This window comes from Montipora foliosa, chromosome 9 (genome assembly GCF_036669935.1).
Source record: "Montipora foliosa isolate CH-2021 chromosome 9, ASM3666993v2, whole genome shotgun sequence".
NCBI lineage: Eukaryota > Metazoa > Cnidaria > Anthozoa > Scleractinia > Acroporidae > Montipora > Montipora foliosa.
This window is the reverse complement of record NC_090877.1, coordinates 25,298,571-25,323,781: the sequence shown is the minus strand read 5'-3', so window position 1 is coordinate 25,323,781 and position 25,211 is coordinate 25,298,571. Positions and strand designations below refer to the sequence as shown.

At 39.1% G+C, this 25,211-nt stretch overlaps 1 protein-coding gene across 3 annotated transcripts in view; it reads right to left on the bottom strand.

The window, feature by feature from the left end:
* LOC137970828 (NLR family CARD domain-containing protein 3-like) overlaps positions 1 to 25,211 on the bottom strand; it is a 57,351-nt gene that overhangs the window by 8,408 nt on the left and 23,732 nt on the right. For all 3 annotated transcript variants that reach the window (XM_068817410.1, XM_068817409.1, XM_068817411.1), the window contains 4 exons: positions 22,714 to 23,369; positions 21,922 to 22,110; positions 18,539 to 18,607; positions 11,125 to 11,190 (listed from right to left, as the gene is read on the bottom strand). In XM_068817410.1, coding sequence (XP_068673511.1) covers positions 11,125 to 11,190; positions 18,539 to 18,607; positions 21,922 to 22,110; positions 22,714 to 23,329 — 940 coding nt within the window. In that variant the 5' untranslated portion in view covers positions 23,330 to 23,369. The remainder of the gene's footprint in view (positions 1 to 11,124; positions 11,191 to 18,538; positions 18,608 to 21,921; positions 22,111 to 22,713; positions 23,370 to 25,211) is intronic.

Genomic DNA, 25,211 nt, shown 5'->3' with positions numbered 1-25,211 from the left:
CTGGAAAAAAAATGGGAAGAACTGAACGTAGCAGTTAAAGGACTACAAAGCAAGGTAACGTCTTTGGAGATAGAAGTAGACACAGTGAAAACTAAACAGAAAGCCTTAGACGATAACTTCACTTCGTTGGAAAAAAATAATGCATTCGTTGACGAGCAAGTACAATAATTGATAGCTAAGACTTACAAAAATAATGACAACGTTAGCGACACACGCAAGAAACTGCTATACTTGGAGGCCTATAGTCGTCGTGGAAATTTGAAATTTGAAGGCATCCCCGGAACTTGCGCATCAAGCGAAGAAGATGGAGTTATTTAAGGGGGCGAAGTGTCCACCGAAAATACAAAAGCGGTGCTAGCTGAGTTCCTAGAGAGAGTTCTGGGAATAGATGATGCACAGAGCATTGAATATCAACGAGTACACTGAATGGGTAAGCCGAGAAAGGAAAATGGAAGAGAAAGGATCATCACTGCGCGTTTCCTAAGGTTTTCAGACCAAGAACGGGTGCTCCAAATGCGGACGGAAACTCAAGGACACAGGATACAGGATGTATGAAGACCTCCCAAAAGAAATCTATGAGATCTGAAAGATTCTAATGGAAAAGTTGAAGAATGCAATATTTTAGTAGATCAGAGCTTTGCATCAACGGTAAATACGTCAAGATGTAAAATGTAAGAAGTTTATCTGAGTTAGCGTTGCTATCATGATTATCCATTTTCTCTAGAAATGCTGATTTCAGAAGTAGTAGAAAATTCCTGCTATATTTGACACTTTCTACTTTATATGTTATGCGTATTTTATTTCACACCTCAAGGACGTTTTACACACTCCGGTGAATGAGCTTGGGGTTGAATGATGTAAAAGGCGGTTGTTTGTGCTCGTAAACAGTTTTTCAGGAGCAAGAGGTATGTGGGATTTGTTCACCAATTTTCGCCCTCAGTCTTCGTTTTCGTTTTATGTCCATGTAGTTTTTTTATCGCAGCCTGTTAGATACCGTACCCGATTATTATATTCTGCTCACTATCAAGCTTTTACTAATGTAACATCGATCAACCAATTTGTATGAATAACGTCTGCTTTAATGTTTTATCCTTAAATGTTAGAGGAATTCGTGATCTCAACAAACGTAAATCGATCTTTACATGGGACCAGAAAGACGATTTTATTTTTTTGCAAGAGACACTTAGTACGCCAGATGTTTTGATAGTTGGAAATTTCAGTGGCCGGGAAACATGTATTATTCGCACAGATCAAATCATAGCAATGGCGTTCTGGTGTTAATACGTGAGGCCCTACAATTTGACTTGAAGTCGGTCAGGAAAGATAGTCATGGCAGATTTGTCATCGTTGAAGCGCTAGTTCAAGATTATCCTGTTTTGTTGATCAACATTTATGCTCCTCACAAAACCTATGACAGGGGCACCCAACGACCAATTTGTTGTAAAATGTATTATTATACCCCAGTTAATGAAAATACGAAGTAATAAGTTCTTACTAAAACATTTAGTTATAAAATCGAGCGATAAAAAATAAGAACGACGTTTCGACCGCTCCACGGTTATTTTCAAGTTAGAGTTCGTGAATAAAATTTCCGCATATATACAATTTCTGAAACAATGGAATGAAGGTAAAAGCTAAGTACGAACAATAAAAATAACAGAATGCGAAAATAAAGTGTAAATAAGAGGTGAAAAGAATGAAAACTATTGGAAGTGTTAAGCAAACAGCTTTGCGCGGATAGAATCACTTTGTTTGTTTAATTTTGCCTTAAGGTCCCGAATAAAAAACATTTCAAAAGTCAAACAATCGAAGTTGTTCGAGCACTTCCTCAGAACCCTAAAGTTCTTGGCGATTTCACATGGCTCGATTCCATGTTGTCGGCTTGTAAAGCCGACATAATCTTTATCACACAGATCACACTGAAAGGAATATACAACGTTTTGCTGGTTGACAATTGGAGGTTTAGGTTCCTTAGCTTTAAGCTCATCTTTGATCTTGCGGCTTGTAAAGACAGGATGCACTTCGGTATTCATCTTTCGGCTTCAGAGTTTCTACAGCCAGCTCGGATTGAAATGCTAGAAAAAGTCAGTAATTCCCAGGCACAACCTCTATCAATTATAAATTTCCCAGCCAGCTCATCGGAACACCTGTATTTTTTCCAGCCAACAAGATTCCTCTGGGGAACAGATAAAGTGAGGAACAGATTCGTTGGGTGCCCCTGCTATGAGGCCATTGACTTCTATGAAAATCTCAGGACTACTTTACTTGAGAGTGACTATGACCAGGACTACAAGTTTATCATGGGAGGTGATTTTAATGTCTCTTAAAAGAGACGTGGTAACGAAAATCCGTGAGTTAATGTTGGACTTTAACCTGGTAGAGATATGTAGACTCAGGAACCCGGATCAAAAGCGCTTCACGTTGAAACAAAATAAGCCTTTAGTCCAACGTCGGCTAGATTATTGGCTAATAAGCGATGATTTTCAAGATGATGTGGACAACACGGGTATAATTTCAGCCAGCAAAACCGACTGTGGAATAGTTTGAACAGTGCTCTGAACGTTTAACTGATTTGTTGATATTTGTTAGCTCTTACTTGTTATGCATGGTGATTTCCGGTCAGCGGTCGTGACTGTATTTAGATCCCGTGATTGTTTACGTCATTAAGACTGAACACGTTTTTGCCTTTTCACCTTTTGAACAGTTTAAATATAGTTGAGTTCCTCCAATACCGCTACATTCATTGCTTCGTCACATTTTTCGGTGCCGGGACCAGGATGGAGGAATTAACCAAATTGTTAGCACAAGGCGCACGTAACTAAGTTGAGACAGAAAATCGATGACACAGCAAAGGACACAATTACCGACACACAGATCGCTCTACTCAGGTCATTCGTCAACCAGCTAAAGCAAAAGAGACACTTAAGGAATTTAACGACAAGATAGTAGTTTTGCTGGCAACACCTGAGGATCTTGAGCAGGATATACTCGTAGCAGAGGAACTAGATGGGCTTATCATAGAGAAAGTATGCGTTGCCGAGAGGTTCATCGAGCTCACAAACAAGAATTTTAGTCATCATGCGTCTTCTCATCAAGATGCCGGCATTACCTTACCACAACAGCTGCAAATGGGAAAGGAAAATCAACCATCCATTCCATCTACGTCGCAAACGGAACAAGAAAATCAACAATTCAACCCAATTCCGTCGACTAAAACACCAGGTAACGATCATTCTAGTAATCTATCCGCCTCATCACAGAATTCACTGATTACATCGCCGCCGCTGAGTACAAGTCATTCGTTTAAAAGTAACCGTTTTCCTAAACTTGTATTACCATCGTTTAATGGGAACCCGCTTGAATGGCAATCATTTTGGGACACTTTCCGGTCTGCAGTACACGATAACTCTACAATCAGTGATGTCCAAAGGTTCAATTATTTGAGAGCGCAGTTACGCGACGGAGCTGAAAGAGTCATTGCCGGGTTGCCATTAACCAATGCTAATTACGCTAAGAGTATCCAGTTGCTGGAAGAGAGATTCGCTCGACCCCACAAGATCATCAACGCACACATGGAAGCACTACTGAACCTATCATCACCCACCGATCATTTAAGACTCACATCAGGGGACTTGAGACACTAGGAAAGAAAACAGAAACTTATGGGGACATTCTTGTTCCTATCATTCAGTAGAAATTACCTAACGGGATTAAGAGAAATCTAGCAAAGACAAAGTGGAAACAAGGAGTGGCAACTTGATAATTTACGCAAGGCAATTTTGAATGAAATTGAAATCTTACAGGGGGGTCATAACACTTCTTGTGATTATGAATTCAGTGGCAACTCAACAACTGCTACTACTGCTACATTTCTCACGGCTTCAAGGCCTCGTACACCTGTTTCTGCTTCTAACAGTGGTGACCGCCCCACCAAACGAATGTGCCTTTTTTTGTAAGGGTGAACACAGTCGAACTGACTGCAATGTTGTGACAGATAAGGAAAAGAGACACTCAATTGTACGTGACGCAAGGGCATGCTTTAACTGTCTGAATCGTCATTCACTATCTAAATGCAAATCACATAACCGCTGCAAGGTATACCGAGGGATCTCAACGCTCCTTCGTTACATCAGATGTGGCAGCCAAGCTTGATCTGAAACCAGAAACGCAAGAGGCAATATCCCTGTCAACTTTCGGTGGAAACACATCATCTGTTAAGCGCATTAACACTGCTACCATTTGCCTTGAAACCACTCAAGAGGAGACCATTCCAATTCACGTGATCATTGTATCAACAACCGCTGCACCCCTCACTACTTACACTGGCGCCAATGTAAGGGACGTGCCGCATTTAAGGGGACTGACGTTAGCACACGTTAACGTTGATGATTCACCTTTCACAGTTGATATTCTAATCGGCGCGGATCATTACTGGGATGTAGAGGGAAACGAAGTTATCAAGAGTCCAGGTCCCACAGCAGCCAAATCAAAGATAGGGTGTCTCCTCTCGGGCCCCCTCTCCAAAAGTAACCATTCGGAGAACCTCAACACTTCTATGTTAAGTGTTGTGACCGAGCATCAACAAGAAAAATTTGATTTGGAACGTTTCTGGCGTATTGAATCAAGACACATCTATTATAAGTATTATGAAGACACATCTATTATGTTGGAGGACGGCCGGTACAGTGCAAGGTTGCCATGGCGACCACAACATCCCCCTTTACCATCAAATGCAGAAATTACTAAGCAGAGAACTCGCTCCATGGTCAGACGACTATCTGCAAATCCTGAGAAACTACACTTGTACAATGACATCAGTCTCGAGGTTTCATTGAAAAGGTGAAAGATCCAGATACAACCAACCAAGTATGTCACTACATACCCCACCATGCTGTCCACAAGGACTCCACCACAACTCCTCTACGCATCGTGTACGATTGCAGTTTCAAACAAGGTGATCAACCCAGCTTGAATGATTGCTTACAGCCAGGCAGCCAGGTCCTCCGCTGCTCAATGACCTTACTGGTATACTTCTAAGATTTCGTCTCTATCCAGTATGGCATAACTGCGGACATTGAAAAGGCAGTTTCACATGTAAACCTTGACGAAGCCGATCGAGATGCCACACGATTCTACTGGTTATCTAATGCAGATGACTCGGAGAATGAATGCATTGTATACCGATTCAATTCTGTTATGTTTGGTGCCACAAGCTGCCCCTTCATCTTAAATGCCACTCTCAACAAACACCTCACACAGTCTACAGACCAAGTCAGCATAGATATGTTAAGAAATCTGTACGTGGACGACCTCGCCTCTGGAGTAAGTGATGATGGTTCAGCAGATAACTATTATCAAGATGCCAGGAACACAATGTCACCAATGGATTTCAATCTCACGTCATGGAGTTCAAACAGTCCTGGACTTCAGCATCTTGCAGCCAAGGATCAAGTCCTTGACACAAGCCCAGCCAAAAAGGTACTTGACATACTATGGAACATAACTTCAGACACAGTGGGATTCTCATATAAGCAAGCAACTTCTATCCATCCGTTATCAACCAAGAGAGAGGCTTTACAAGAAACAGCAAAGGTCTTTGATCCACTCGGCCTACTCCAACCGGTCACAGCTGCTGCCAAGATTCTGATACAAGAACTGTGGTAGGAAGGGATAGATTGGGACGAACCACTTCCACCCTCTCTTGATCAAAAATGGCGTGTTCTAGCGAAGGAGATAGGAAATGCAACCAAACTTGAGTTCCCGCGTTGCTACTTCACCTCTGATGTCTGTGTTGACGGCAATGACACAGAACTACCCATTTTTGCGGACGCAAGCCAGAGAGCCTATGGAGCCGCTGCTTACTTAGTACGTGGAAACCAATCCTCACTTACCATGGCAAAGTCGCGTGTTGCTTCGACAAGGAAGCATTTTACCCTTCCTGAACTTGAAGTTATGGCAGCTCTGACAGCTGCACGTTTGGCATCATATCTCCACCCTTCCAAAGTCAAGAATGCAACAAACACAGCCCTTTGACGCCACTGGGGTGGACTTCACTGGAGCCTTGTATGTTCGAAACGCTGGTATTGAAACAAAGATCTACATATATTTGTTTACTTGCACAACAACTAGAGCTATTCATCTTGAAGTTGTCGAAGACTTAACTGTTGAAGCCTTCTTACTCGCCTTTCGCAGGTTTGCAAGTCGCAAATATCTTCCAAGGAAACTAATATCCCACAATGCTTCAACATTTCTATCAGCAAACAATGAACTAAAGGAACTGTTTGAATCTCATGCACTCAAGGAAACACTTGCACGGGAAGGCGTTGAATGGCAGTTCATTCCCAAGAGGGCACCTTGGTATAGGGGTTTTTGGGAACGTCTCAACGTCTCACTAAATCCACCATTAAGAAAGACCTGCGCACGCTTCAAACAATTATTGTTGAGGTAGAAGCAATTCTCAATGACCGCCCCCTGACCTATCTTTCTTCAGACATTAAGGATGCAGAGGCACTAGCCCCGTCACACCTACTTTATGGTTGACTAATAACGTCACTTCCACATCCGCTAGTAGAGAGCGACGAAGTGAGTGATCCCACCTACCAATCGAACGCAGATTTCCTGAGGAAAGCAAAACGTGTCGCCTTACTGATTAAACACTTTTGGCAACGTTGGCGTCACGAGTACCTCACTTCCCTTTGAGAGTTTTACAAAAGACCAGGAGTCAACACCGAATCTGTGAGGGTTGGCGATGTAGTTCTCATCCACGATGACAGCCCGAGAGTAAACTGGAAACTAGCACTTGTCACATCCATTAACAGAGGTCATGATGGACTTGTACGTTCCGCCAATGTACGCACCGCCAATGGAACAACAAACCGCCCTATAACAAGATTGCACTCTCTAGAAATTCAGGCCAAGGAAGTGAGTCACACAGGGAACAGAGCTGCCACAGTACAAACTCCACCCCCTGTGAGAAGACCACAAAGACATGCTGCACGACAGGCTATCAGGAGAATTGCCGACCGGGTTAAGGACATCTGCGTGCCCCCGGAAGATGTGGAATAGTCTGAACAGTGCTCTGAACGTTTAATTGATTTGTCGATATTTGCTAGTTCTCATTTGTTATGCATGGTGATTTCTGGTCGGCGGTCGTGACTGTATTTAGATCCTGTGATTGTTTACGTCATTAAGACTGAACAAGTTTTCGCCTTTTCACCTTTTGACCGCCATTGTAACCCTTATTGAACAGTTTAAATATAGTTGAGTTCCTCCAATACCGCTACATTCATTGCTTCGTCACACAGAGCACGCCGCTATAGTGCTCCAGGTTAACAGTGTTGAAAAGCAACCAACTGGACCATCATATTGGAAATTGAATTCTAGCCTGTTAAAAGATCCAGAATATATCAACCTTGTAAAAGACAACGTTCCCTAATAATAATAATAATAATAATAATAATAATAATAATAATAATAATAATAATAATAATAATTTATTCATTTCTAGTGCGCATCTTTACATGACTATGATCAGATGCGCATGCTTAAGTTATAAACACGAAAAATAATAGATAAATATCTAACTAAATATATGGCAAGGACTAATAAATGAAGAATATATATATACAATGTGGTAAAAACTAATTGATAAATAATAAGGGCAAGTATTATTAAAATCTCTGTTAAGTATATGCATGTCTAAAAAATAGGGTCTTAAGCATCCTCGGAGACCCAGGGGCAGATCGCGGAAGCAAGGGGAAGTCTAAACCGGTAAAAGAAAAAGGCGACAAAGAAAAGCATAGTGGGGCGAAAAGAGCCCCTGGGGACACGTTCTTACCAGCCAGTTCCAGACAGTCGGGGTAATTCTCAATTCTGATTGGTGCCAGAAATTCTTTGTGTTTTTCTGCCCAATGAGAAGTCGTTTCGTGTCTTCTTACACGGAAATAACTTGATCGCCATACTTGCCTGGTTCGTTTGGCAAGGTTTTGCTCGAGGAGAAAAGTCTCAATCATAGCACAAAATGTACAGGAAATCGTTCGGAATATCGGCGGAGAAATACGCTGAACCTTTCGCAGGTGTCGTTACAGTAGCGTATTTCCAAGTGTGCGGGATTTGTTTAAAGTTTTCTTTTGCCAGTTTAGACTTCCCCTTGTCTCCACGATCTGACCCTGGGTCTCCGAGGATGGGTCTTAAGATGAGTTTTAAAAGTATTTACTTACGTGATGAGTAGAATTTATAGACAAAGGCCTTTTGTGGGATTTAATTAATATAAAACAAGACAAGTAACAATGAAATATACCAAAACAAAAGCAAGAGAAGGGAGAAGCCGTCTTTGTGAGGAGAAAAACAAGAATAAAAGATATTTTGCGAATTGGGGACCCATTTCTTTGTTAAATGTGGATGTTAAGATCGCGTCCAAAGCAATACCATTAAGACTTGAGAAAATTCTTCCTGGTTTAATTAGTGCTGATCAATATGAATATGTAAAAAGGAAGGTACATCTTTGATGCAGTACGGAGTATAGGTGATATTAATTACGGACTACACAAAGTTATACAATCTTCCTGGTCTTATGGTAACCATTGACTTTGAGAAAGTGTTTGACTCCTTAAGTTGGAACTTTCTTTTCAGAACCTTGAAAATTTTCAATTTTGGAGAATCCTTTGTTGAGTGGGTACTATACTAATATATCGAGTTGAATTATGAATAATGGCGTAGCAACTCCGCTTTTTCTATCGGAAGAGGGGTTAGACAGGGAGATCCTCTCTCGCCCTATATATTTATTTCAGCTTTGGAAACCCTACTTGCCCCTATCAAACAGAATCAAGATATAAAAGGCATAGTAGTAGAAGACAAAGAAATTAAATGCATCGCCTTCGCCGATGACTTCACAAACTGTTACGTGATAAAGAATCTTATGATTCTCTTAGTTCCTTATTGAACACATATGGTCAATGTTCAGGGCTTAACTTAATAAGGACAAAAAAGAAGCCTACTGGTTAGGAAGTTCTTATCGAAATCACGAAGTTCTCGATATAAACAAGGTGAACGAGCCTATTAAAATACTGGATATCTTTTTTACTTATGATCAGTATAAACGTAAAGAGCTCAACTTTGATTTAACTTTAATGTCATCAAAAAAGTCTTCAAGTTGCTGGCAATGGAGAAACTTAACATTCAATTAGTCAAAACATTCGCTATGCCTAAGTTTATGTCTCGACCCTCTCTTATTTCCTTTGATAAGGATATAATTAAAAACAAATTCTGTGATATTCAATTTTGTGTGCAGAGGCAAAGACAAAATCAAGAGATTAGCCTCAACTAGTGAATATCAAGATGGTGCCCTCAAAATGCCTCGCCCTGAATCTTTAATTAAAACTCAAGGAATTGTGTGTCTTAAAAGGTATTTTGATGATAATGTTAGCCCTGGGGAAGTTTTCTTGTTTCACTATTTTAAGAACGTAGGAACTAGTTTTCTGCTTCAGTGCAATTTCAATCCATCGTGCCTACCCTGCAAATTACCATTTTTTTTATAAAGAATGTCTTGTAACTTGGTCTGACTTCAATGGCTATCATGATATCTTAGCTACAAAACAGGACGTTTAAATGAGATCATCTGGAACAACCAGAACCTCTTGATTAACAAGCAATCAATATACAATAAGAGAATAAAAGAAGTAGGTTTTGTGTAACTTGGAGATATTGTCTCAAACAACTCTAAGTTAAAAAGCTGGGATGCTTTTAGAGGGAGGAATCTCTCCTTCTCAGATTACCTCCTCCCTCCTACAAGGCAATTTTTCAATTTTTTCCAAATTGACAAAATTGTCTTAGACGATGATGTTCAAGACGTAACTACAATGAATTCAAAATCAATCTATTCCACCCTGGTCAAACGAATCCAGATTCCTCCAACTGCCCAATCTAAGTTTAATTCCTTATATAACATTTCTGGTATTGTAGACTGGAAACGTATTTATCAATTACTGGGTAGAGTCACTCTTGACACCAGAACGAGAGCCTTTCAATACAAAATCCTAAACCGTATTCTCTACACTAATAGAATCCTATATAAAATGAATTTAGTTCCTTCTCCGATGTGCACTTTTTGAGCATCTTCTAATCAGCTGCTTATAATATGAAAATGGATAAGCTTGATGAGATAACAATTCTCTTTGATATTTCCGATAAACTAGAATTTTCAATTGCAAAAAAGAATAAAAAAGAATCTCTTCATTACCAAAAATGGCAAAACATGTTGTCATAATTTTTCTTTTCTCAATAGCTAAGTAGCAGGTATATAGTTAAATATACGGTTGCAACAGTGTAACAGATACATAGTATCTGTATAAATTACTTTATAGTTTGTATTATTAAGAAGACCCTTAGCTAGATCTAGCTGACCGTGAATGTAATGTATTGTAAATTTGTAATTAGTGTCAGTGGGTAGCGTAAGCCGTTAGTAATTAACTATGTAATTGTTTCTATCGCTCTTGTAATTGTGCTTTAAGTAATAATAATAACAATAAATAAACAAATAAATAATACATACATACATACATACGTTTATTGTAACTCCCAATTTGGCTTTTCGGTTACAATGTCTAAAAATATATATAAATTGAAAAGAGAAAAAGGAATAATATAATAAACGTTACATTTAAAAGCTAGAATCAGTTACAAAAGACCTCTGAATATAATTTACAAGTTAACTGAACACATAATAATAATAATAATAAAACAAAACTTTGTAAATAGTCAATGCCATTTCCACTAGTAAATATTTTGTCTTGAAGCTATGTCTAGAATTTATACCAACTCCTTAAATGTCATTGCACCATGGAACGATTTGACATTTCAGTTCTTTCAGCATATAAAATGTTTGTCACGAGCCTAGATCAATGGTTTCAAACTCCCAGGAATCTCTCATAGCTCAGTGGCAGAACATCCCAAGTTGCAATCGAAGGGCTTAACAACCTTTGTTTTATTAGTTTTAGTGTGGTGAAGGCCTTTAACTCACACAAGCGTTAAGAATGCTTCAAAAATTTGACCAATAATACAGCACACAAAATTAAGACGACATTAAATTCGTACTCTCTATGAATCACATTTGTACTTTAAACCAACCTTCACACTGGCTTTCCTTTAGTTTTCTCTGTTTATTTTCCGGCTCAAAAACCTCTTCGCTTGTACCTAAAGATAAGAACATTGTCAACCACATTTCAACGCAAATCTTTCACAGGTTGGTGTGATCACAGTGTCTCCAAAACCAGTGATCAATGGCTCCTGTGAGCCAGCTCATGGATGAATTGGATTAGACTAGCAAGGGCTCCTTTGGTCTATCTCATGGTAAACAATACGCATGCATGCGCCATGCGTTTTTACTGTGGTGCCGTTCCCTGAGCGGACTGGATCTTGGAGTTATGCGCATAGGGAGTACAATGTTTTTTTCATGATAGAGACGAGATCATCAAATAGATTGCAATGGATTGCATTGCACTGTACTGTTGTTTTCAAGGGACATTATTGATAAATAAACGTGCCATTCAAAACTTATAACTGCTGTTATTTACAACTGAAATGTCTTTTTTTATTAAAATTCTCACCTCAAGAAATATGTTACTAACGAAGGTCTACAAGAGAACTTTACGTTTTGTGTTATCAATAACTAATAATTAAAATTACTGTAATTGATATCCATTTATCTGCAGTTAGTACTGTGATATTAATGGTGTGTTTTCACTGTCATGCAACAAGAAAATAAATTCGAAACCGTTTAATGAAAAAAGCCAAAAGCTTGGAATGTTGTAGACAAATTCATAAATCACCATTACAATTCTCAGGTCTGTGCAGTACATCGTTTCCGAGTTACTTGTTGAACACCCTACTAGCAGAGCGTTTCTTTAGCTTGCTCGATTTTGGCGTTCTCGAGAAAGACTCTGCATGAATCGAGTAAGATCTTTATTGAGTGTGCGCTGCATGTTGCCAGGATACAGTCTCGAACCCAAGCCTAATATGCCAGATCTCGCCGCCATCTTGGTTTTTCACGGTACAGCGGGCTCAATTATAACCATCGGTTTTGTCACTAAATTGACGCTCGCACTGGAAAAGCCGGTTTGACAACAGAAAACAAGATTGACTAGTCCAGAAGTTCGGGCTGCGGGGGCTTCAAAGAGTTTTGCTTGCTCGATTTTGGCGTTCTCGAGAAAGACTCTGCATGAATCGAGTAAGATCTTTATTGAGTATGTGCTGCATGTTGCCAGGATACAGTCTCGAACCCAAGCCTAATATGCCAGATCTCGCCGCCATCTTGGCTTTTCATGGTACAGCGGGCTCAATTATAAGCGGTTTTGTCACTAAATTGACGCTCGCACTGGAAAAACCGGTTTGACAAGAGAAAACAAGATTGACTAGTCCAGAGTTTCGGGCTGCGGCGGCTTCAAAGAGTTGACGCGATTCGGGCAGAGCCTCCTTTTCTCCTCCTCAGTAAAGAAAAAGACAAAAGGAGGCTCTGCTCGCAGGGTGCTTGTTGAAGCGTTTCAGGCAACTTATAGAGGTTGTATGGAGACGCCATGTTGGTGGATCATATGGCGGCCGAAAAGAAACAAAACATCAGGAGTTCACTCACTACTTTTCGCTAATGAAAAAATAATAATGTGCATGAACACATCTCCCAATGTACTTGAAACGCTCAAACTGCTGAGATTCATAATACGGCTAGACATTTTTCAACCAAATAGCTTTGTATCATGGTGTCACGCAAGAAGACAATTCGGAATTTCAGAATGTTGTATTTTCGAAACGAAAGACGTCACGGAATTGGAAACTTGAAAAAATATTTACTCTAGTCATCTTCAACATCGTATGGATAAAAATTCAGAAGACCTTGCGATTTGATGACGTCACTGTGAAAACACCATATGACAAATGATTTGACATGCAATCACCAGAAAAACAACAAAAAATGAAAAAAAGGCATAAACATGAAATGTTGTAGAAGACCATTGCATAATTTCATAAAACAAACCTCACTAAGTCTGAGTGGTACATTGTTTCTGAGTTACTTGCCGAAGCGTGTGACCTATACAGCCGCAACGGTGGTCTAACCAGAAATCAACAAAAACATGTGGAGTTCACGTTGCCATTAAAACGCTTACTTCTCACTCGCGAGACAGTACACATAAGTATAAACATATCTCCTAATATACTTGAAACGTTTCAACTGCAGAGAATCATAACGAGAGAATTTTTTTCAATCAAAACAAACGATGTATTAAAGTTAGTGGGACTTATTTTACTTTGTCGAGGGAAAAAAGTATTGTAAATGTGCCGAAAATTAACCCGGACCACCCCCCAACGCAACTCTACTACTCACAGCTCTCCCATGGTACTAAATCAGTCAGTGCTCCAAAGAAAAGGCACAAGGACTTGCTAAAGCACTCCTTGCTGAAATGTGGAATTAATGTGAACGAGTGGGAACAACTAGCAGCAGACAGACAGGTCTGGAAAAGTACAACTCGGAAAGGTGTTCTACACTTTGCAGGGCTCGAAATTGCGACCGATACGGTCGCCAATGCGACTAAAACTGTTAACTTGGCGACTAAAAATTCGAGTGTAGTCGCCAATTTGGCGACTGTGTTCCTTTAATAAATAAAACACTTAAGGTGAGAAACAATTTCCTTAGTCTCGTTTCTGCTTTTCTGCGAAAGGAAATGCAAATTAAGTCTGTTTACCTTTTTTAAAAAACTTGAATCGCGACTTCCGTGAGGATCTTACAGCGGCTTTTGCATGGTGATCGCGGGCGCAACATTTTGTTGAAAAATGGCTTTCAAAGCACGTGCTTTGTTTCACCATGTGCTCGATCAAGTGAGACGAGTCTACAACGAGAGTCATGAATTATTTATCACAAGAGAAGGATACACTGAGCGATTTTCGTAATTTGCTGGTACTAAATGGCTATCCGCCATGTTTGATTGATTTTTTTATGCCTTCGCATCGTACGATTTCTCGCGTGCAATGTGACAGATGCAGTTGTTCCTGGCCAAAGTAACCCTCAACCGTTCTTATTACTTTGTTTGTTTTTTGTTTGTCTGTCATGCAGAAGTGTTCAGGTATTTTTTTCTTTCTTATTTTCATGTTGTAAGTCATTCAAGATCGAGTATTTCGGTCTGTCCCACAACTGCAGCCACAATAGACCTAATCGGCTAACTCAATGTTGTACCCAATTCAAACCCTTTGGGAATAAAACGTTTTGTTCCAGGTATTTCCATATCATTTAAATATGAATGCTACATTATCATGCAAATACAGTAAACAAAGAATCTTAGTCCCGGGAGATTTGAATTGGGTACAACATTGAGTTAGCCGATTAGGTCTATCTACCAGAAGCCGTACAACAATACTAATTAAATGAGGCTCTAATCTGAGTTTCTGTTCTCGTACCAACTGGCGACTGCATTTTTGCATTTGGCGACCATTTTTTCTTTGATAGTCGCCAAAAGGCGATTTAGAATTTTTTTAAACTTCGAGCCCTGCTTTGAAAACACCTGACTCACTGAGGAAGCTGTGCGCCGTGAGCAGAGAAAGGCTGCTGCCCAACGGCGCCTTGAGACCCTGTAGATGGGGCTTGTTTGAGTCTCTGCTCTGCTAATCCTTTTGGCCGCCAAACTCGCTTGCGAGTGGCTGCGACGACGACGACGACGACGACAATCTCCCACTGCACCAGATCGCAGGAATCGAAATATCCCTCAAATGTTTAAATTGTATGCAGAAAGAACTCAAATTTTAACTTAAAATCTATCCTGGTACTCATCAACAAATAATAAGTGCTATGGCTTGAAGCACATGGCAAGCTCAACTTATTACAGTGCAAGTCAGCTTCGATTGCATGAATTGCAGTAAATTTGAAAATAAAGTGTTTTACGACATTATCAAACAGACCGGCTAAATGCAATCTCGCTTATGTAAATTGTATATATACCTTTATAACCCCTCATAACTTGTTTTGTAGTTTAATATAGTTTTTTAAATTTTATATTTAAGCTCATGACCCCATCAGTAATATATAGATTTAGCAAAGCCTAAACGCGGAGCTCCCGTCTCTAACCCCCGGACTAACCCCAGAAAGCAAATTATACACTTTTGTTTTTATAAAAACGTCGTATTTGGAACTAAGGCTGAACGTTCTTATATAATTTGGCGTTGTGAGGCTGAAACGTTCTTAAAGATGTTCTTAATTCTACATGGTATAGTTTATTAGACAAGAGGCGTGCGGTTGAGAATAGTATACAAATAAAAAATATTTCTCTTCGAAACGTTCAGTTTGTAAGTCTCATGTTACAATTATTATTATTATTATTATTATTATTATTATTATTATTATTATTATCATTATTATTATTATTATCATCATCATTATTATCATTATTATGGCAGTTTAATACGCCTGAATGCCAGGCCCTAGTCACAAATACTGGGCGTATAAACGTAGCCAGTATTATCTCAAAATGTACAAGTTTACACAAGATAGGAATAAAATTGCGTAAAATTAATAAAATGAATATCTAGCCAAATAGTATCCACGGAAGGCTAATTGTGTGTTGTCTCATTAGCGCCCCAAAGGTGTCCAAGTGGCTAGCACATGACTTTGAATGTTTTAGCGATGTGAAGGGTGTGGCTCAGGACGGCTTTCTGCATTCCTCTGAGTACCTCTCGGTACCTATCTGAGCCCACTAACGTCTTGACTTCATCCTTCAGACTCCTTGAGTAAACACCAAAAGCGTCAATAAGCGTCAATATTATTATTATTATTATTATTATTATTATTATTATTATTATTATATATGCAGTAAAAACATCTGTATGATACATTCAAATTAAAATTGCTCTTTCGGTTCAGTTCGACATCACGTTGCAACCTTGAACATCCGTGCAATATTCAGTGTGCTTCACAACACTGATTTTTGCATGTTCGTCAGCACATCTTTGCTTCTACTTCCTAGCAGTTCCCTAATACTAGTGTCCAACGTGCTTGACCAGCCTCCCAAGACATCTATAATGATGTTAACTTGATGAACTTCATATCCGGGATAAAGTTGCTTGAGCCCCCATCGTAATGCACTATACTTCAGTGTCTTCTCCTCCTCCTACTTAGTAGACATGACAGCTCATCTCGTGCACGATGACTTGATGTTTCTTCCGATCGATGATCCTTGCGTCTATCCTATTCGCCCTCAACTCTTGGCCTGTGCATCGTCCGCCTCATTCACGGGCTTGGGTTGAATCGGTGAATACCAATGTGGTGCTCTGTCTATAAGATCTAGACCGTGGATGATCTCAAAAAATAACATCTTCAGAGCCCTCTTACGGCGGGAACGCTTTCTGGTTCTCTGGTCAAGTTCCGACGATGTCATTTCCTGTAGCTCTTTCGTTTCGTTGATGCTGGTACAAAAACGCTGAAGTGCTTTCATGTTGGACATCGTTTTCTTTAGTGCATTGACTGACCTTGTGCATGGAAATAAAATCTTTTCGCTCTTGGCTATTATTGTCGACAGCGAGTTCAGTTTCATTGTGAAGGTTGTTGCTACCGTTTCAGTGTAAATTCTCTCCCGAAGGTAAAGATTTCGACATTTTAGCTGCTTCACCACTATTCGAGTCTTGAGAAATGTTAGTATTTCTGTGTCAGCTATCCACTAAGGAATTCTGCATTGATTTTTGAGAGAAGAGTAGTTCCTTCTGTCCACCATCTTGATTTGAGAGGGAAAAATTATTGATCTGAACAGCGCGGGATCATTCGGGAATATACCCGGACTCATACTGAAAAAGTATCGGCCCTCGCGGGACCAGAAATAAAGCAATGTGATTGGTTGATTTTAGTTATTGGTCCTCGGACTGTTTCAGTCGTGTAATAAATGCTATTATTACTATCGCAGTTTTTCTAACCATTCGACAAGTTTGAATAACGACTATTTCATTACAGTTCTTCTTATGATTCTAGAATTCAAAAGCCAGAGGAGGCATAACTGCGCCAAACGATGAAATACGAAGGTCAGAATCAGTGTTTGCAAGAAAAAACGCGAACGATTTATCTTACAATGTGTCTAAATGCAAAGAACTTTCACATACTGGAACGAAAGCGACGAATGCGAAGGTCAGACACGACGCAAAATGAGAAAGCAAAACGATAATTATTTCATTTCCTTCATACGGTCAGATTTCAACAATTCTTGTTTCTTACTATTCATTTGGTCATTTAGTCCTATATCTGCAATTATGTAATCCAGAACAAGGACATCGAAATAAAACCGTGCAACATCAGTGGTTATTCATCACGTTATTTAAAACTAACAAACTTCATCCCTTGCAGAATGTTACATTTTAAAACAAAGGGGTCTAGGAGCCAAGTCTGTAGAACAGTGTACAGGTTAGGAACGCTCGTTTCATCTTGTACCGGTATCTCTTTACATCTCTATTGTGACTCATTAGAGCGCTATATTATCTCCAATGGAAAAAATTTCCCAATTTTTGAATCACTGTGTAAAGTGCGTAGTACTTACAGCGTGTTTCATGAAAACTTTATACCATGAACTAACATATGCATAGTTTGCAGTCTGTTGCTTTTGAAGGAGTCCTGTACATACATTGGCTATGCATTATATAGTTACATGCGATATGTTAGCGATTTTCGCAAATTGTCCTTTGGCGATTTTATACTGTAAATTCGCAAATTTCGCAAAAAATCACAAAAATCGCGAGTCCCAGTCGGGGCCTTGTAAAAGGTGAACCTTTTACGATTTTGCGATTTTTCGAAAATTTCGCAAAAATCGCGAGTTCTAGTTGGGGACTCACCGTTTACAATTTTTGCGACTTTTCGCAAATTTCGCAAAATCGCAGAAATCGCGAGACCTAGTTGGGGGCTTTTTCGCAAAGTTCGCAAGGGAACTTGTCTTCTTTTCAGCCGTTCACGATTCTTGCGAAAAATTGCAATTCTTCCAGCTGCGTGCAAACGTGGACATAAGTGGGCCAGTCTGTCTGGAAACTCCTCTATCATTTGTGTGATAATTTAATTCCCGGCTAACTAATTACTGTGAAGATTTCAAATGCTTTGGGTTAGTGCCAAACGTCTGCATGGTAAAATTAAGACTTGTGCCACTTTCTAAGCCAATTAGAAGTGAAACCAAAGCCACATGCAAGTTTTCCCTAACACTTTACCCTTTTTGGCACTAGTTTACCTTGTTAACTTTTGTACTGTGACAGTCGATGCCATTCCTACTAATCAGGTCTCTTGTCTTAAAACTAGATATAAAATATTTACCATCTCCCTATATGACTAAATTTTAATGAGCCTGCATGAGTTGATTGGCTTTAGGTCTCACGAATCTCTTGCTGCTGAGTGGCAGAGCATCCCAACTCGTATCAGTACAACATGATTCCTTTTGATTTAACTTTGATTAAAACGTTTCAGCAATAATTCAGTGAACAAACTAAAATTGTCACTTCAGTTTCATCGCATTAATACAACATCAGTTATCAGTGAACTAACCTTCATGTTGGCTTTCATTTCGTTTTCTTTTCCGTGCATTTGCCTGCTCAAAGTGCTCGTTGCTTGTACCTGAAGATAAACAGTTTATGAATGTCAACCACTTAAGAATTCTTTATTGATTTGTAAAAATATCCGGTAAGTTGTATAAATGAGAACATTTCATCAACTACTGTAATCAACAAAGAATTCTTCGCCCAAACCGTGCGTGATAACACTAACATAATAGATCGCGATGATAACTGGAATCTATTACTATATAAAGAAGCTTACCATATTAAGGGTCTAACACCATTTCTGAACAATGGCTTAAAAGCCAGTAGAGAACTCCGCCTATTCTCCTGACAGTTTCGTTTCTTTGTTTTTCACTTTCACGTGATTATACTGTTGCACAATCTCGCAGTATTTAAATTCTGCTACTTGTATCCCGCCTTAGTCCGAAGATGATATAGATTTATATCGAAATATTACAAGCACATAACATCGTTTCCTTGCATTTGTTGTCTATCAAGTTTAGTCACAATGCAATTACTCGGTATAGCATTTATTCTTTATTTACTAAAGCTATCAGCAGGTAATGGATTTAGTACCAATCCAGCTATAGGACGGTTCACTTTGGGTCTACGACGTGAACAAGATGGAATAATTGTAAAGCTCCGCGGAGTAAACTAACGCAACAACTACCAACATTAGGGACTTTACGATCAACGACGGCGACGTCAACGAAAACGTCACCTCAAGATATAACTTTGCACTATCGTAAATTTCTCGCGGTTGGGCCATCTCGTTCACGTCATACAATGTGGGCGAAGTATCCTAAAATTAAATTGGTACGAGCGGTTTCAGAGTAAAAATAGATAATTATAGATTCACATTTGTGCGCTCGCGTTGTCGTCAAAACCTCAAATTTGGTGATTTCACGTCGTTGTTGTGCAGAGTATACCGCAAAAATAGGGACTTTACGACGTCGTCCGCCCTTATTGCCTGGTCTTGTGCAGCAACGATAAGGTATTCCGCCTTCCTCTTGAGCTCTCTTCGCCTTATCCATGCCCAAGTATTCTCGTTTCTCTCAATCTCTCTTTGTCTGAGAAATTGAGTACACAACACCTTTTCTATCCACTCTGCCTTGCTTTCAGCTCTTCTTTGTTCTTTGAAGTCTTTCTGCATCTAGATCATTGCAACCCACTTCTACCTTCCTGTCCACTAAGAACAGTTTTTCATCACTGCTCAGGATGTAATTGGCAGCAAGATCCTTCCTTGCCCAAAGCAATCCTCAGCTGATGTTAGACCTTTGCCTCCCTCTGATCTAGGCACATAAAGGTGGGTCAGAGGGAGAAAAAAGTTTAACATTGGCTGAGGATTGCATAGGATAAGAAACAAGGATCTCGTACAGCAGGGCATTTGTAGCAGAATTTAATCCTTGAGATTTTCTCACGCCGTGACGTCTTGTGCTACTGATAACTCGGCAGAATCCCAATCGAACTTACAGGTAAGTCTCGTTTAATTTTAGATTTTCTGATCACGTATTCACAATGATCTAGTGCTCTAAGGAGACGTATTTGTTCTGGAATGGATATTTGTATTTCCTGTAGGTTAATGCTTATGCGGTTTTAAATGTAATCTTATCGTACTGATATACGACAATGTCCAGGTTTTTATTTGTTGGCACCCAAAATGATATAATTTCCTCGTGCAATTTCATGGTTGTGTTAAAAGTAAATTAGTGGAATATTTGAATCAATATTGTTAATATTTTGTAGTCCTTGAGAACAGTTTTTTTTACTCAACCTTGTTTCATTTTGCGACTTGCTGTTGACGCTGTTCCCCGAAAGATATTCAAGGTATTTCCCAACATTTGAGTTAATGGTTTACTTCTATCTTCTTCCATCTCCATCCATGACTTTTAACAAAGTGGAATTTGCTGCTTCTCAGAAAGGCAGGAAAAGAGTATCACATGATTACCCCTTCCGGTTTAAACAAAAATCTCGAGGTTCGTATTGTTTATTATTATTCCACTATTACGCCATTTTACCATATTTGGTCAAGAGAACGCGAAAAAATATGTAGTGTCCCGGTTTGACCGGTTTAGAACAGAGTAAATACGGACGGAACGTGAGATTTTCAATGAAAGAAATTGTTTTCAACACGATACAAAGCCTGAGAATTTAGCTCGTCATTGCTTGTCTCTCCTCATTTCGTTTACACAATCAAATAAAGGACATTTGGCTGGCCAAATCGAATAAGATGTATACATCCAACCTCCTGTCACTACGACATGCATCGTCAATAATGGGGAAACGTGTATTCTGTTTGCTCCAGTTTCTTGCCTGTTTGTATTGAGAAATTATAAAGTAATAAGTAATTCTTGTTATCCTCAACATTCTTGGGAATAATAGCTTGGATTGCACCAGTTCTTGATGATTGGCTTTTGGTCGCCAACAACAGCCCCTCTGTTTCCTCCTCAAGATGCCCTTGTTGAAGCCACGTCCAGGTCCTATTTCTTACCACTTTATCTATTTCTCTAAAGAATTACCCTTGAAGCTCTTTTCCTCATAATCCTTATTTCTTTTGTCTATCTTCCTTTTCTTCAAATCGACAGTGCTTTCCAGACCTTCACACTTTTTGCCTTTCACTGCCGCCAACAACTCCTCTTGACTACAAGCAATGTAGCAAAAAAGACCCAATCTTGTCAGTTTGACGCAGTCCTCAACAGAGCACAAAACTCTCCCACCTATCTTTCTCAACAGGACCATTGTATACTGTAGATGTTAGAGATTTCCTCATCTTTCCATTAAGTTCTTTTAACTCTTCCTTAGTCCAGTCTATGAATTGATGCTGCAGAGTATATGTATCTAAGAATTGACACTGCACACATATTAATTCCGTTTATAATACATACCACACATATTTGGTGCTCTGGCTCAGAGTATAATCTCGAGCGTGGGATGGAATACATGTAAGTTCTGTTATTTTGCTTTTAATTTCATCAATTTCCACTTCAAACAGCCATCCATTACCTCAAACTCACATAGTTGTTCCCAAAAGCAAGCTTCCATTTCCGATAGACTCTTTCAACTGGAGTCAGGCCCCTGAGACCGCTTCCCATCCTCTCCTTGCAGTAGTTGGATTATGACCCTGTTCTGGCTGCAGTTCCCTAGAAACCTTGCTGAGTGATGCACCTTGACTATGTGTTCACTGTTTCCTCTATCGTCTTATTAGGTTGTGAGGGTTATCATTATTATTATTATTATTATTATCATTGTTATTATTATTATTATTATTATTATTATTATTATTATTATTATTATTATTATTATTGTTGTTGTTAGTTACATATTTAACGTACAACTGCATTAAACAGCCAGATTTTTCATGATGAAGTTTACCTTGGTTACAGTGTGGCCATTCTTGGAAAACAACAGGATCATTGAGCATATTTGCCACAACAGAGGCCGCCATGGTGCTTGCAAAAGACATCCACTCACTTCTTGACTGCTGAGTTTGATTGACAAAACTTGCCACACCTTTTACTACCACCCACTCAACCTTTTCATCATAGGCTGCAGCAAAGACACCTGAAGTTAAGGACGAAGGGAGTTAACATCAGACCTTCAAGGTTTTAGGGAAAGGTCTTTTTAAGCAACACTCTGTTGCTTCATATCTCTTAGTCAAATCTTTGAAACAGCAGCAATATATACTTTCTGGCTTTGATTTTTTTTAAAAGATAGCTGTGACAATTAACTTACACTCCCCAGCCATTCTATTCTCCTCATATGTTACAACAACCAAGTTTTTTAGATTCAAATGTTCTTCAGACAAAGTGATAATTTCTTCCATACTATCAACACAGTCTGTATGTCCTGATTACCTGTACACAGTAAAACGAAACCTTCAACCTTGGAGATAATGAATTTCAATGGAAGCTACACATGTATCTCATTCACACACTAAAATAATCTTAGCTACCAGTCTTCTATGCACCTTCCTTGCATGGAAAAAATGTTCAGCAAATACATGTATATCGCTTACCTTAGTACATGTATTGCCTTGGAAAGCTAAGTTTCATTGACAAAAATATGAGAGAGGTACCAGAAGTTAATAACTTTAGGATTTTTCTTGGATTTGTCTAACACAAATTAGTTATGGGTTTAATTCCCATTCACTAGTAAAACTATTACCTTGCCCTTCTGTCTCAACAGCAATTGCTTCTGGATGTTGTTTTTGAAGATCATCACATCCACACTTCACTGCTTGGCTCAAAACATCACTATCACAGTGTACTTTGACTTTCAATTCACCTGGATTTTCCAAAGGAGCAACCCACCCACAGGGTGCATCTCTAACAAGATCGCCAAGATGTCGACTCACAGGCGTTTTGAAGCCAGGTGTTGTTAACTTGGAAGATACAACTACATCTCCTAGTTTGACTTTATCTGGGCTTAAACCGCTACAAGTTCCCACTGAAAAAACCGCCTTTGGCCTCAAGACCCTAACGGCATTCTTTACTGATGTTAATGATTCTCCTGGGCCTGCAGCACCTTTGGAACATTTCGTTAATGCAACCTTTAGCTTCTCTTGGTCGCCAGCATTACCAATGTATCCAAAATAGATAGGACCAACGTCTATTGTGTAACTTTTGAAAGGTCGATCCAGAAATGAGAAGCAACTCAAGAACTCACAATCCTCCACAGTCAGTAGCAAAATATCAATCGGCAGATCAACACATTCCCAGGGTTTGCTGGTGTTTGGAAGATCACTCAGTTCTGGGAGCTTGACACTGAGCCGTGGGGGCATGTCGTTCAGCAAAGATGAGCCAAGTTCCTCTTCTTTCCAGCTAAAACAATCAAGAGAATTGCATTAGTACTTTCCATGCCAATTATTTGCTTGAATTTAACATGTTATGTTCAACCAGGAAAAATTTGCAGGGGACAAGCGACTACATGTACTTGCTAAGACCTTTGTCATTGTGATAAAAATTAAATTTATCATATACGTACTGAGACGTACTCACAGAAATGACAGTGATGAAAAACTCATTTTGTTTTTGGACACAGCCAATCAGCGACGTGAACGATGAACTTTCACTAGTAAAAATATCATTCACGACGACTTGCAAGCCGCCTTTATCGTTCAAGAAACCATGTCATACTTAGTGCCAAAACTTGCAAGCTACCCTTTTGTTTTCAACATGTCAGAAAGGTCTGTGGATACTGGTTCAATTGACAATTTCATTGCTGAACAGGAGAACAAAGCCACCTTGCAAGAAACAAAACGTGATGTAAAACTTGTCCGAGCCTTTTTCAAACTAAGAATGAAAGTAGAAAAGTTGAAGACTACAACTACAGCCGATGGCAAAGCATTGCCACGATGGAAGAGAATAAGGCTTCGGAGGAGAGTGATGGCGATTAAGCTTAGCTTTTATATCATTATTTTGCTTAAATATTGAAAAAAAAAATGATGACACTTTTAAAAGAAGATGTTGAACTTTTAGAACGTTGGAGTGAATAAAACTCTCTTCATCATCTAAGCTCTGTTGTCATTCTTGTTTGAAAGACATCTCAGTACTTATAAGGTAAACAAATTTAACTTCATAGTTGGTTCGTTGGTACAATTTTTATTCACTCAATGTGAAGAATCGCAAATTCACTTGTTTGCTATGCTCCCTCATTCATTTGCAATTCTCCACAACTTGAGAACATAAATTGCACGCGTTCACCAACCACAAAAGTAATCTCCACATACCATTACTTGACCGTTTTTGCCCAATGGCCTTTGGACATTTTAAAGCAATGTTAAATACGTAATTGGTTTGATTTTGTATTACTAACAAAACAACGATATCTCTCACTTCCCCAAAAAGAAACATTTGAACTGATTTCACTTGCTTCAATAGGCCACTTTCGAATTCAGCTTGAAAGAGAGGTTTAGAAGACAAAGACAAAGGAAAGTGGCCTGATATGTTAATAATTTTCACATTCATTGCAACTTGTTTCTTTTGTTTTTGTTCTCTCTGCCTCGCTATCAAGCTGAATATTAATATTTTGAGAATGGCCTATAGAGCATTTTCACTCACGTGACCGGCAACCATATTAGATTACTGAAACAAGAGAAAGTATTTGCATAAAAATAGAGTTCCATTCCCAGGGAATTAGTTTGGTACACCGTCACGTCATGTGAAAACGCTCTATTCCATTTGATTTCAATACTTGTCAAATTGACAGTCTAGTAGAGCATCTGTGCTCAGCTATATGTTTGACCTCAACTTAAAGGGGCTATGCCACATTCTTTTTTGGGGTGTTTCTGGCAAATCTGGCAAATAGTAATAACGGTACGTTATTCCTATCATGATAAAATAATATTTATCATTACAACACAAAGATCACTCTAAGAAAAAACAGACATTGTTTCAAGATTCCCTCAATGAAATCATTTTAAATCTTGCATTTTTTCTATCCATGTATCTACTTGGCTTAAATTGTAATTCTTTTTTTGTTGCTTTACAGTTTGTTGCGGTTATTGAGATATTCCATTATATTATCTTGTGCAGTTTGCCACTCATGAAATTACCTAAAATTGCATAACATATGTCCTTTATCCCTTTAACATGAGCCTTATCATTATAAAATTAATAAAGAGGATTGGGCGATACAAGACACTTGTTGACTGTGTCATGCTA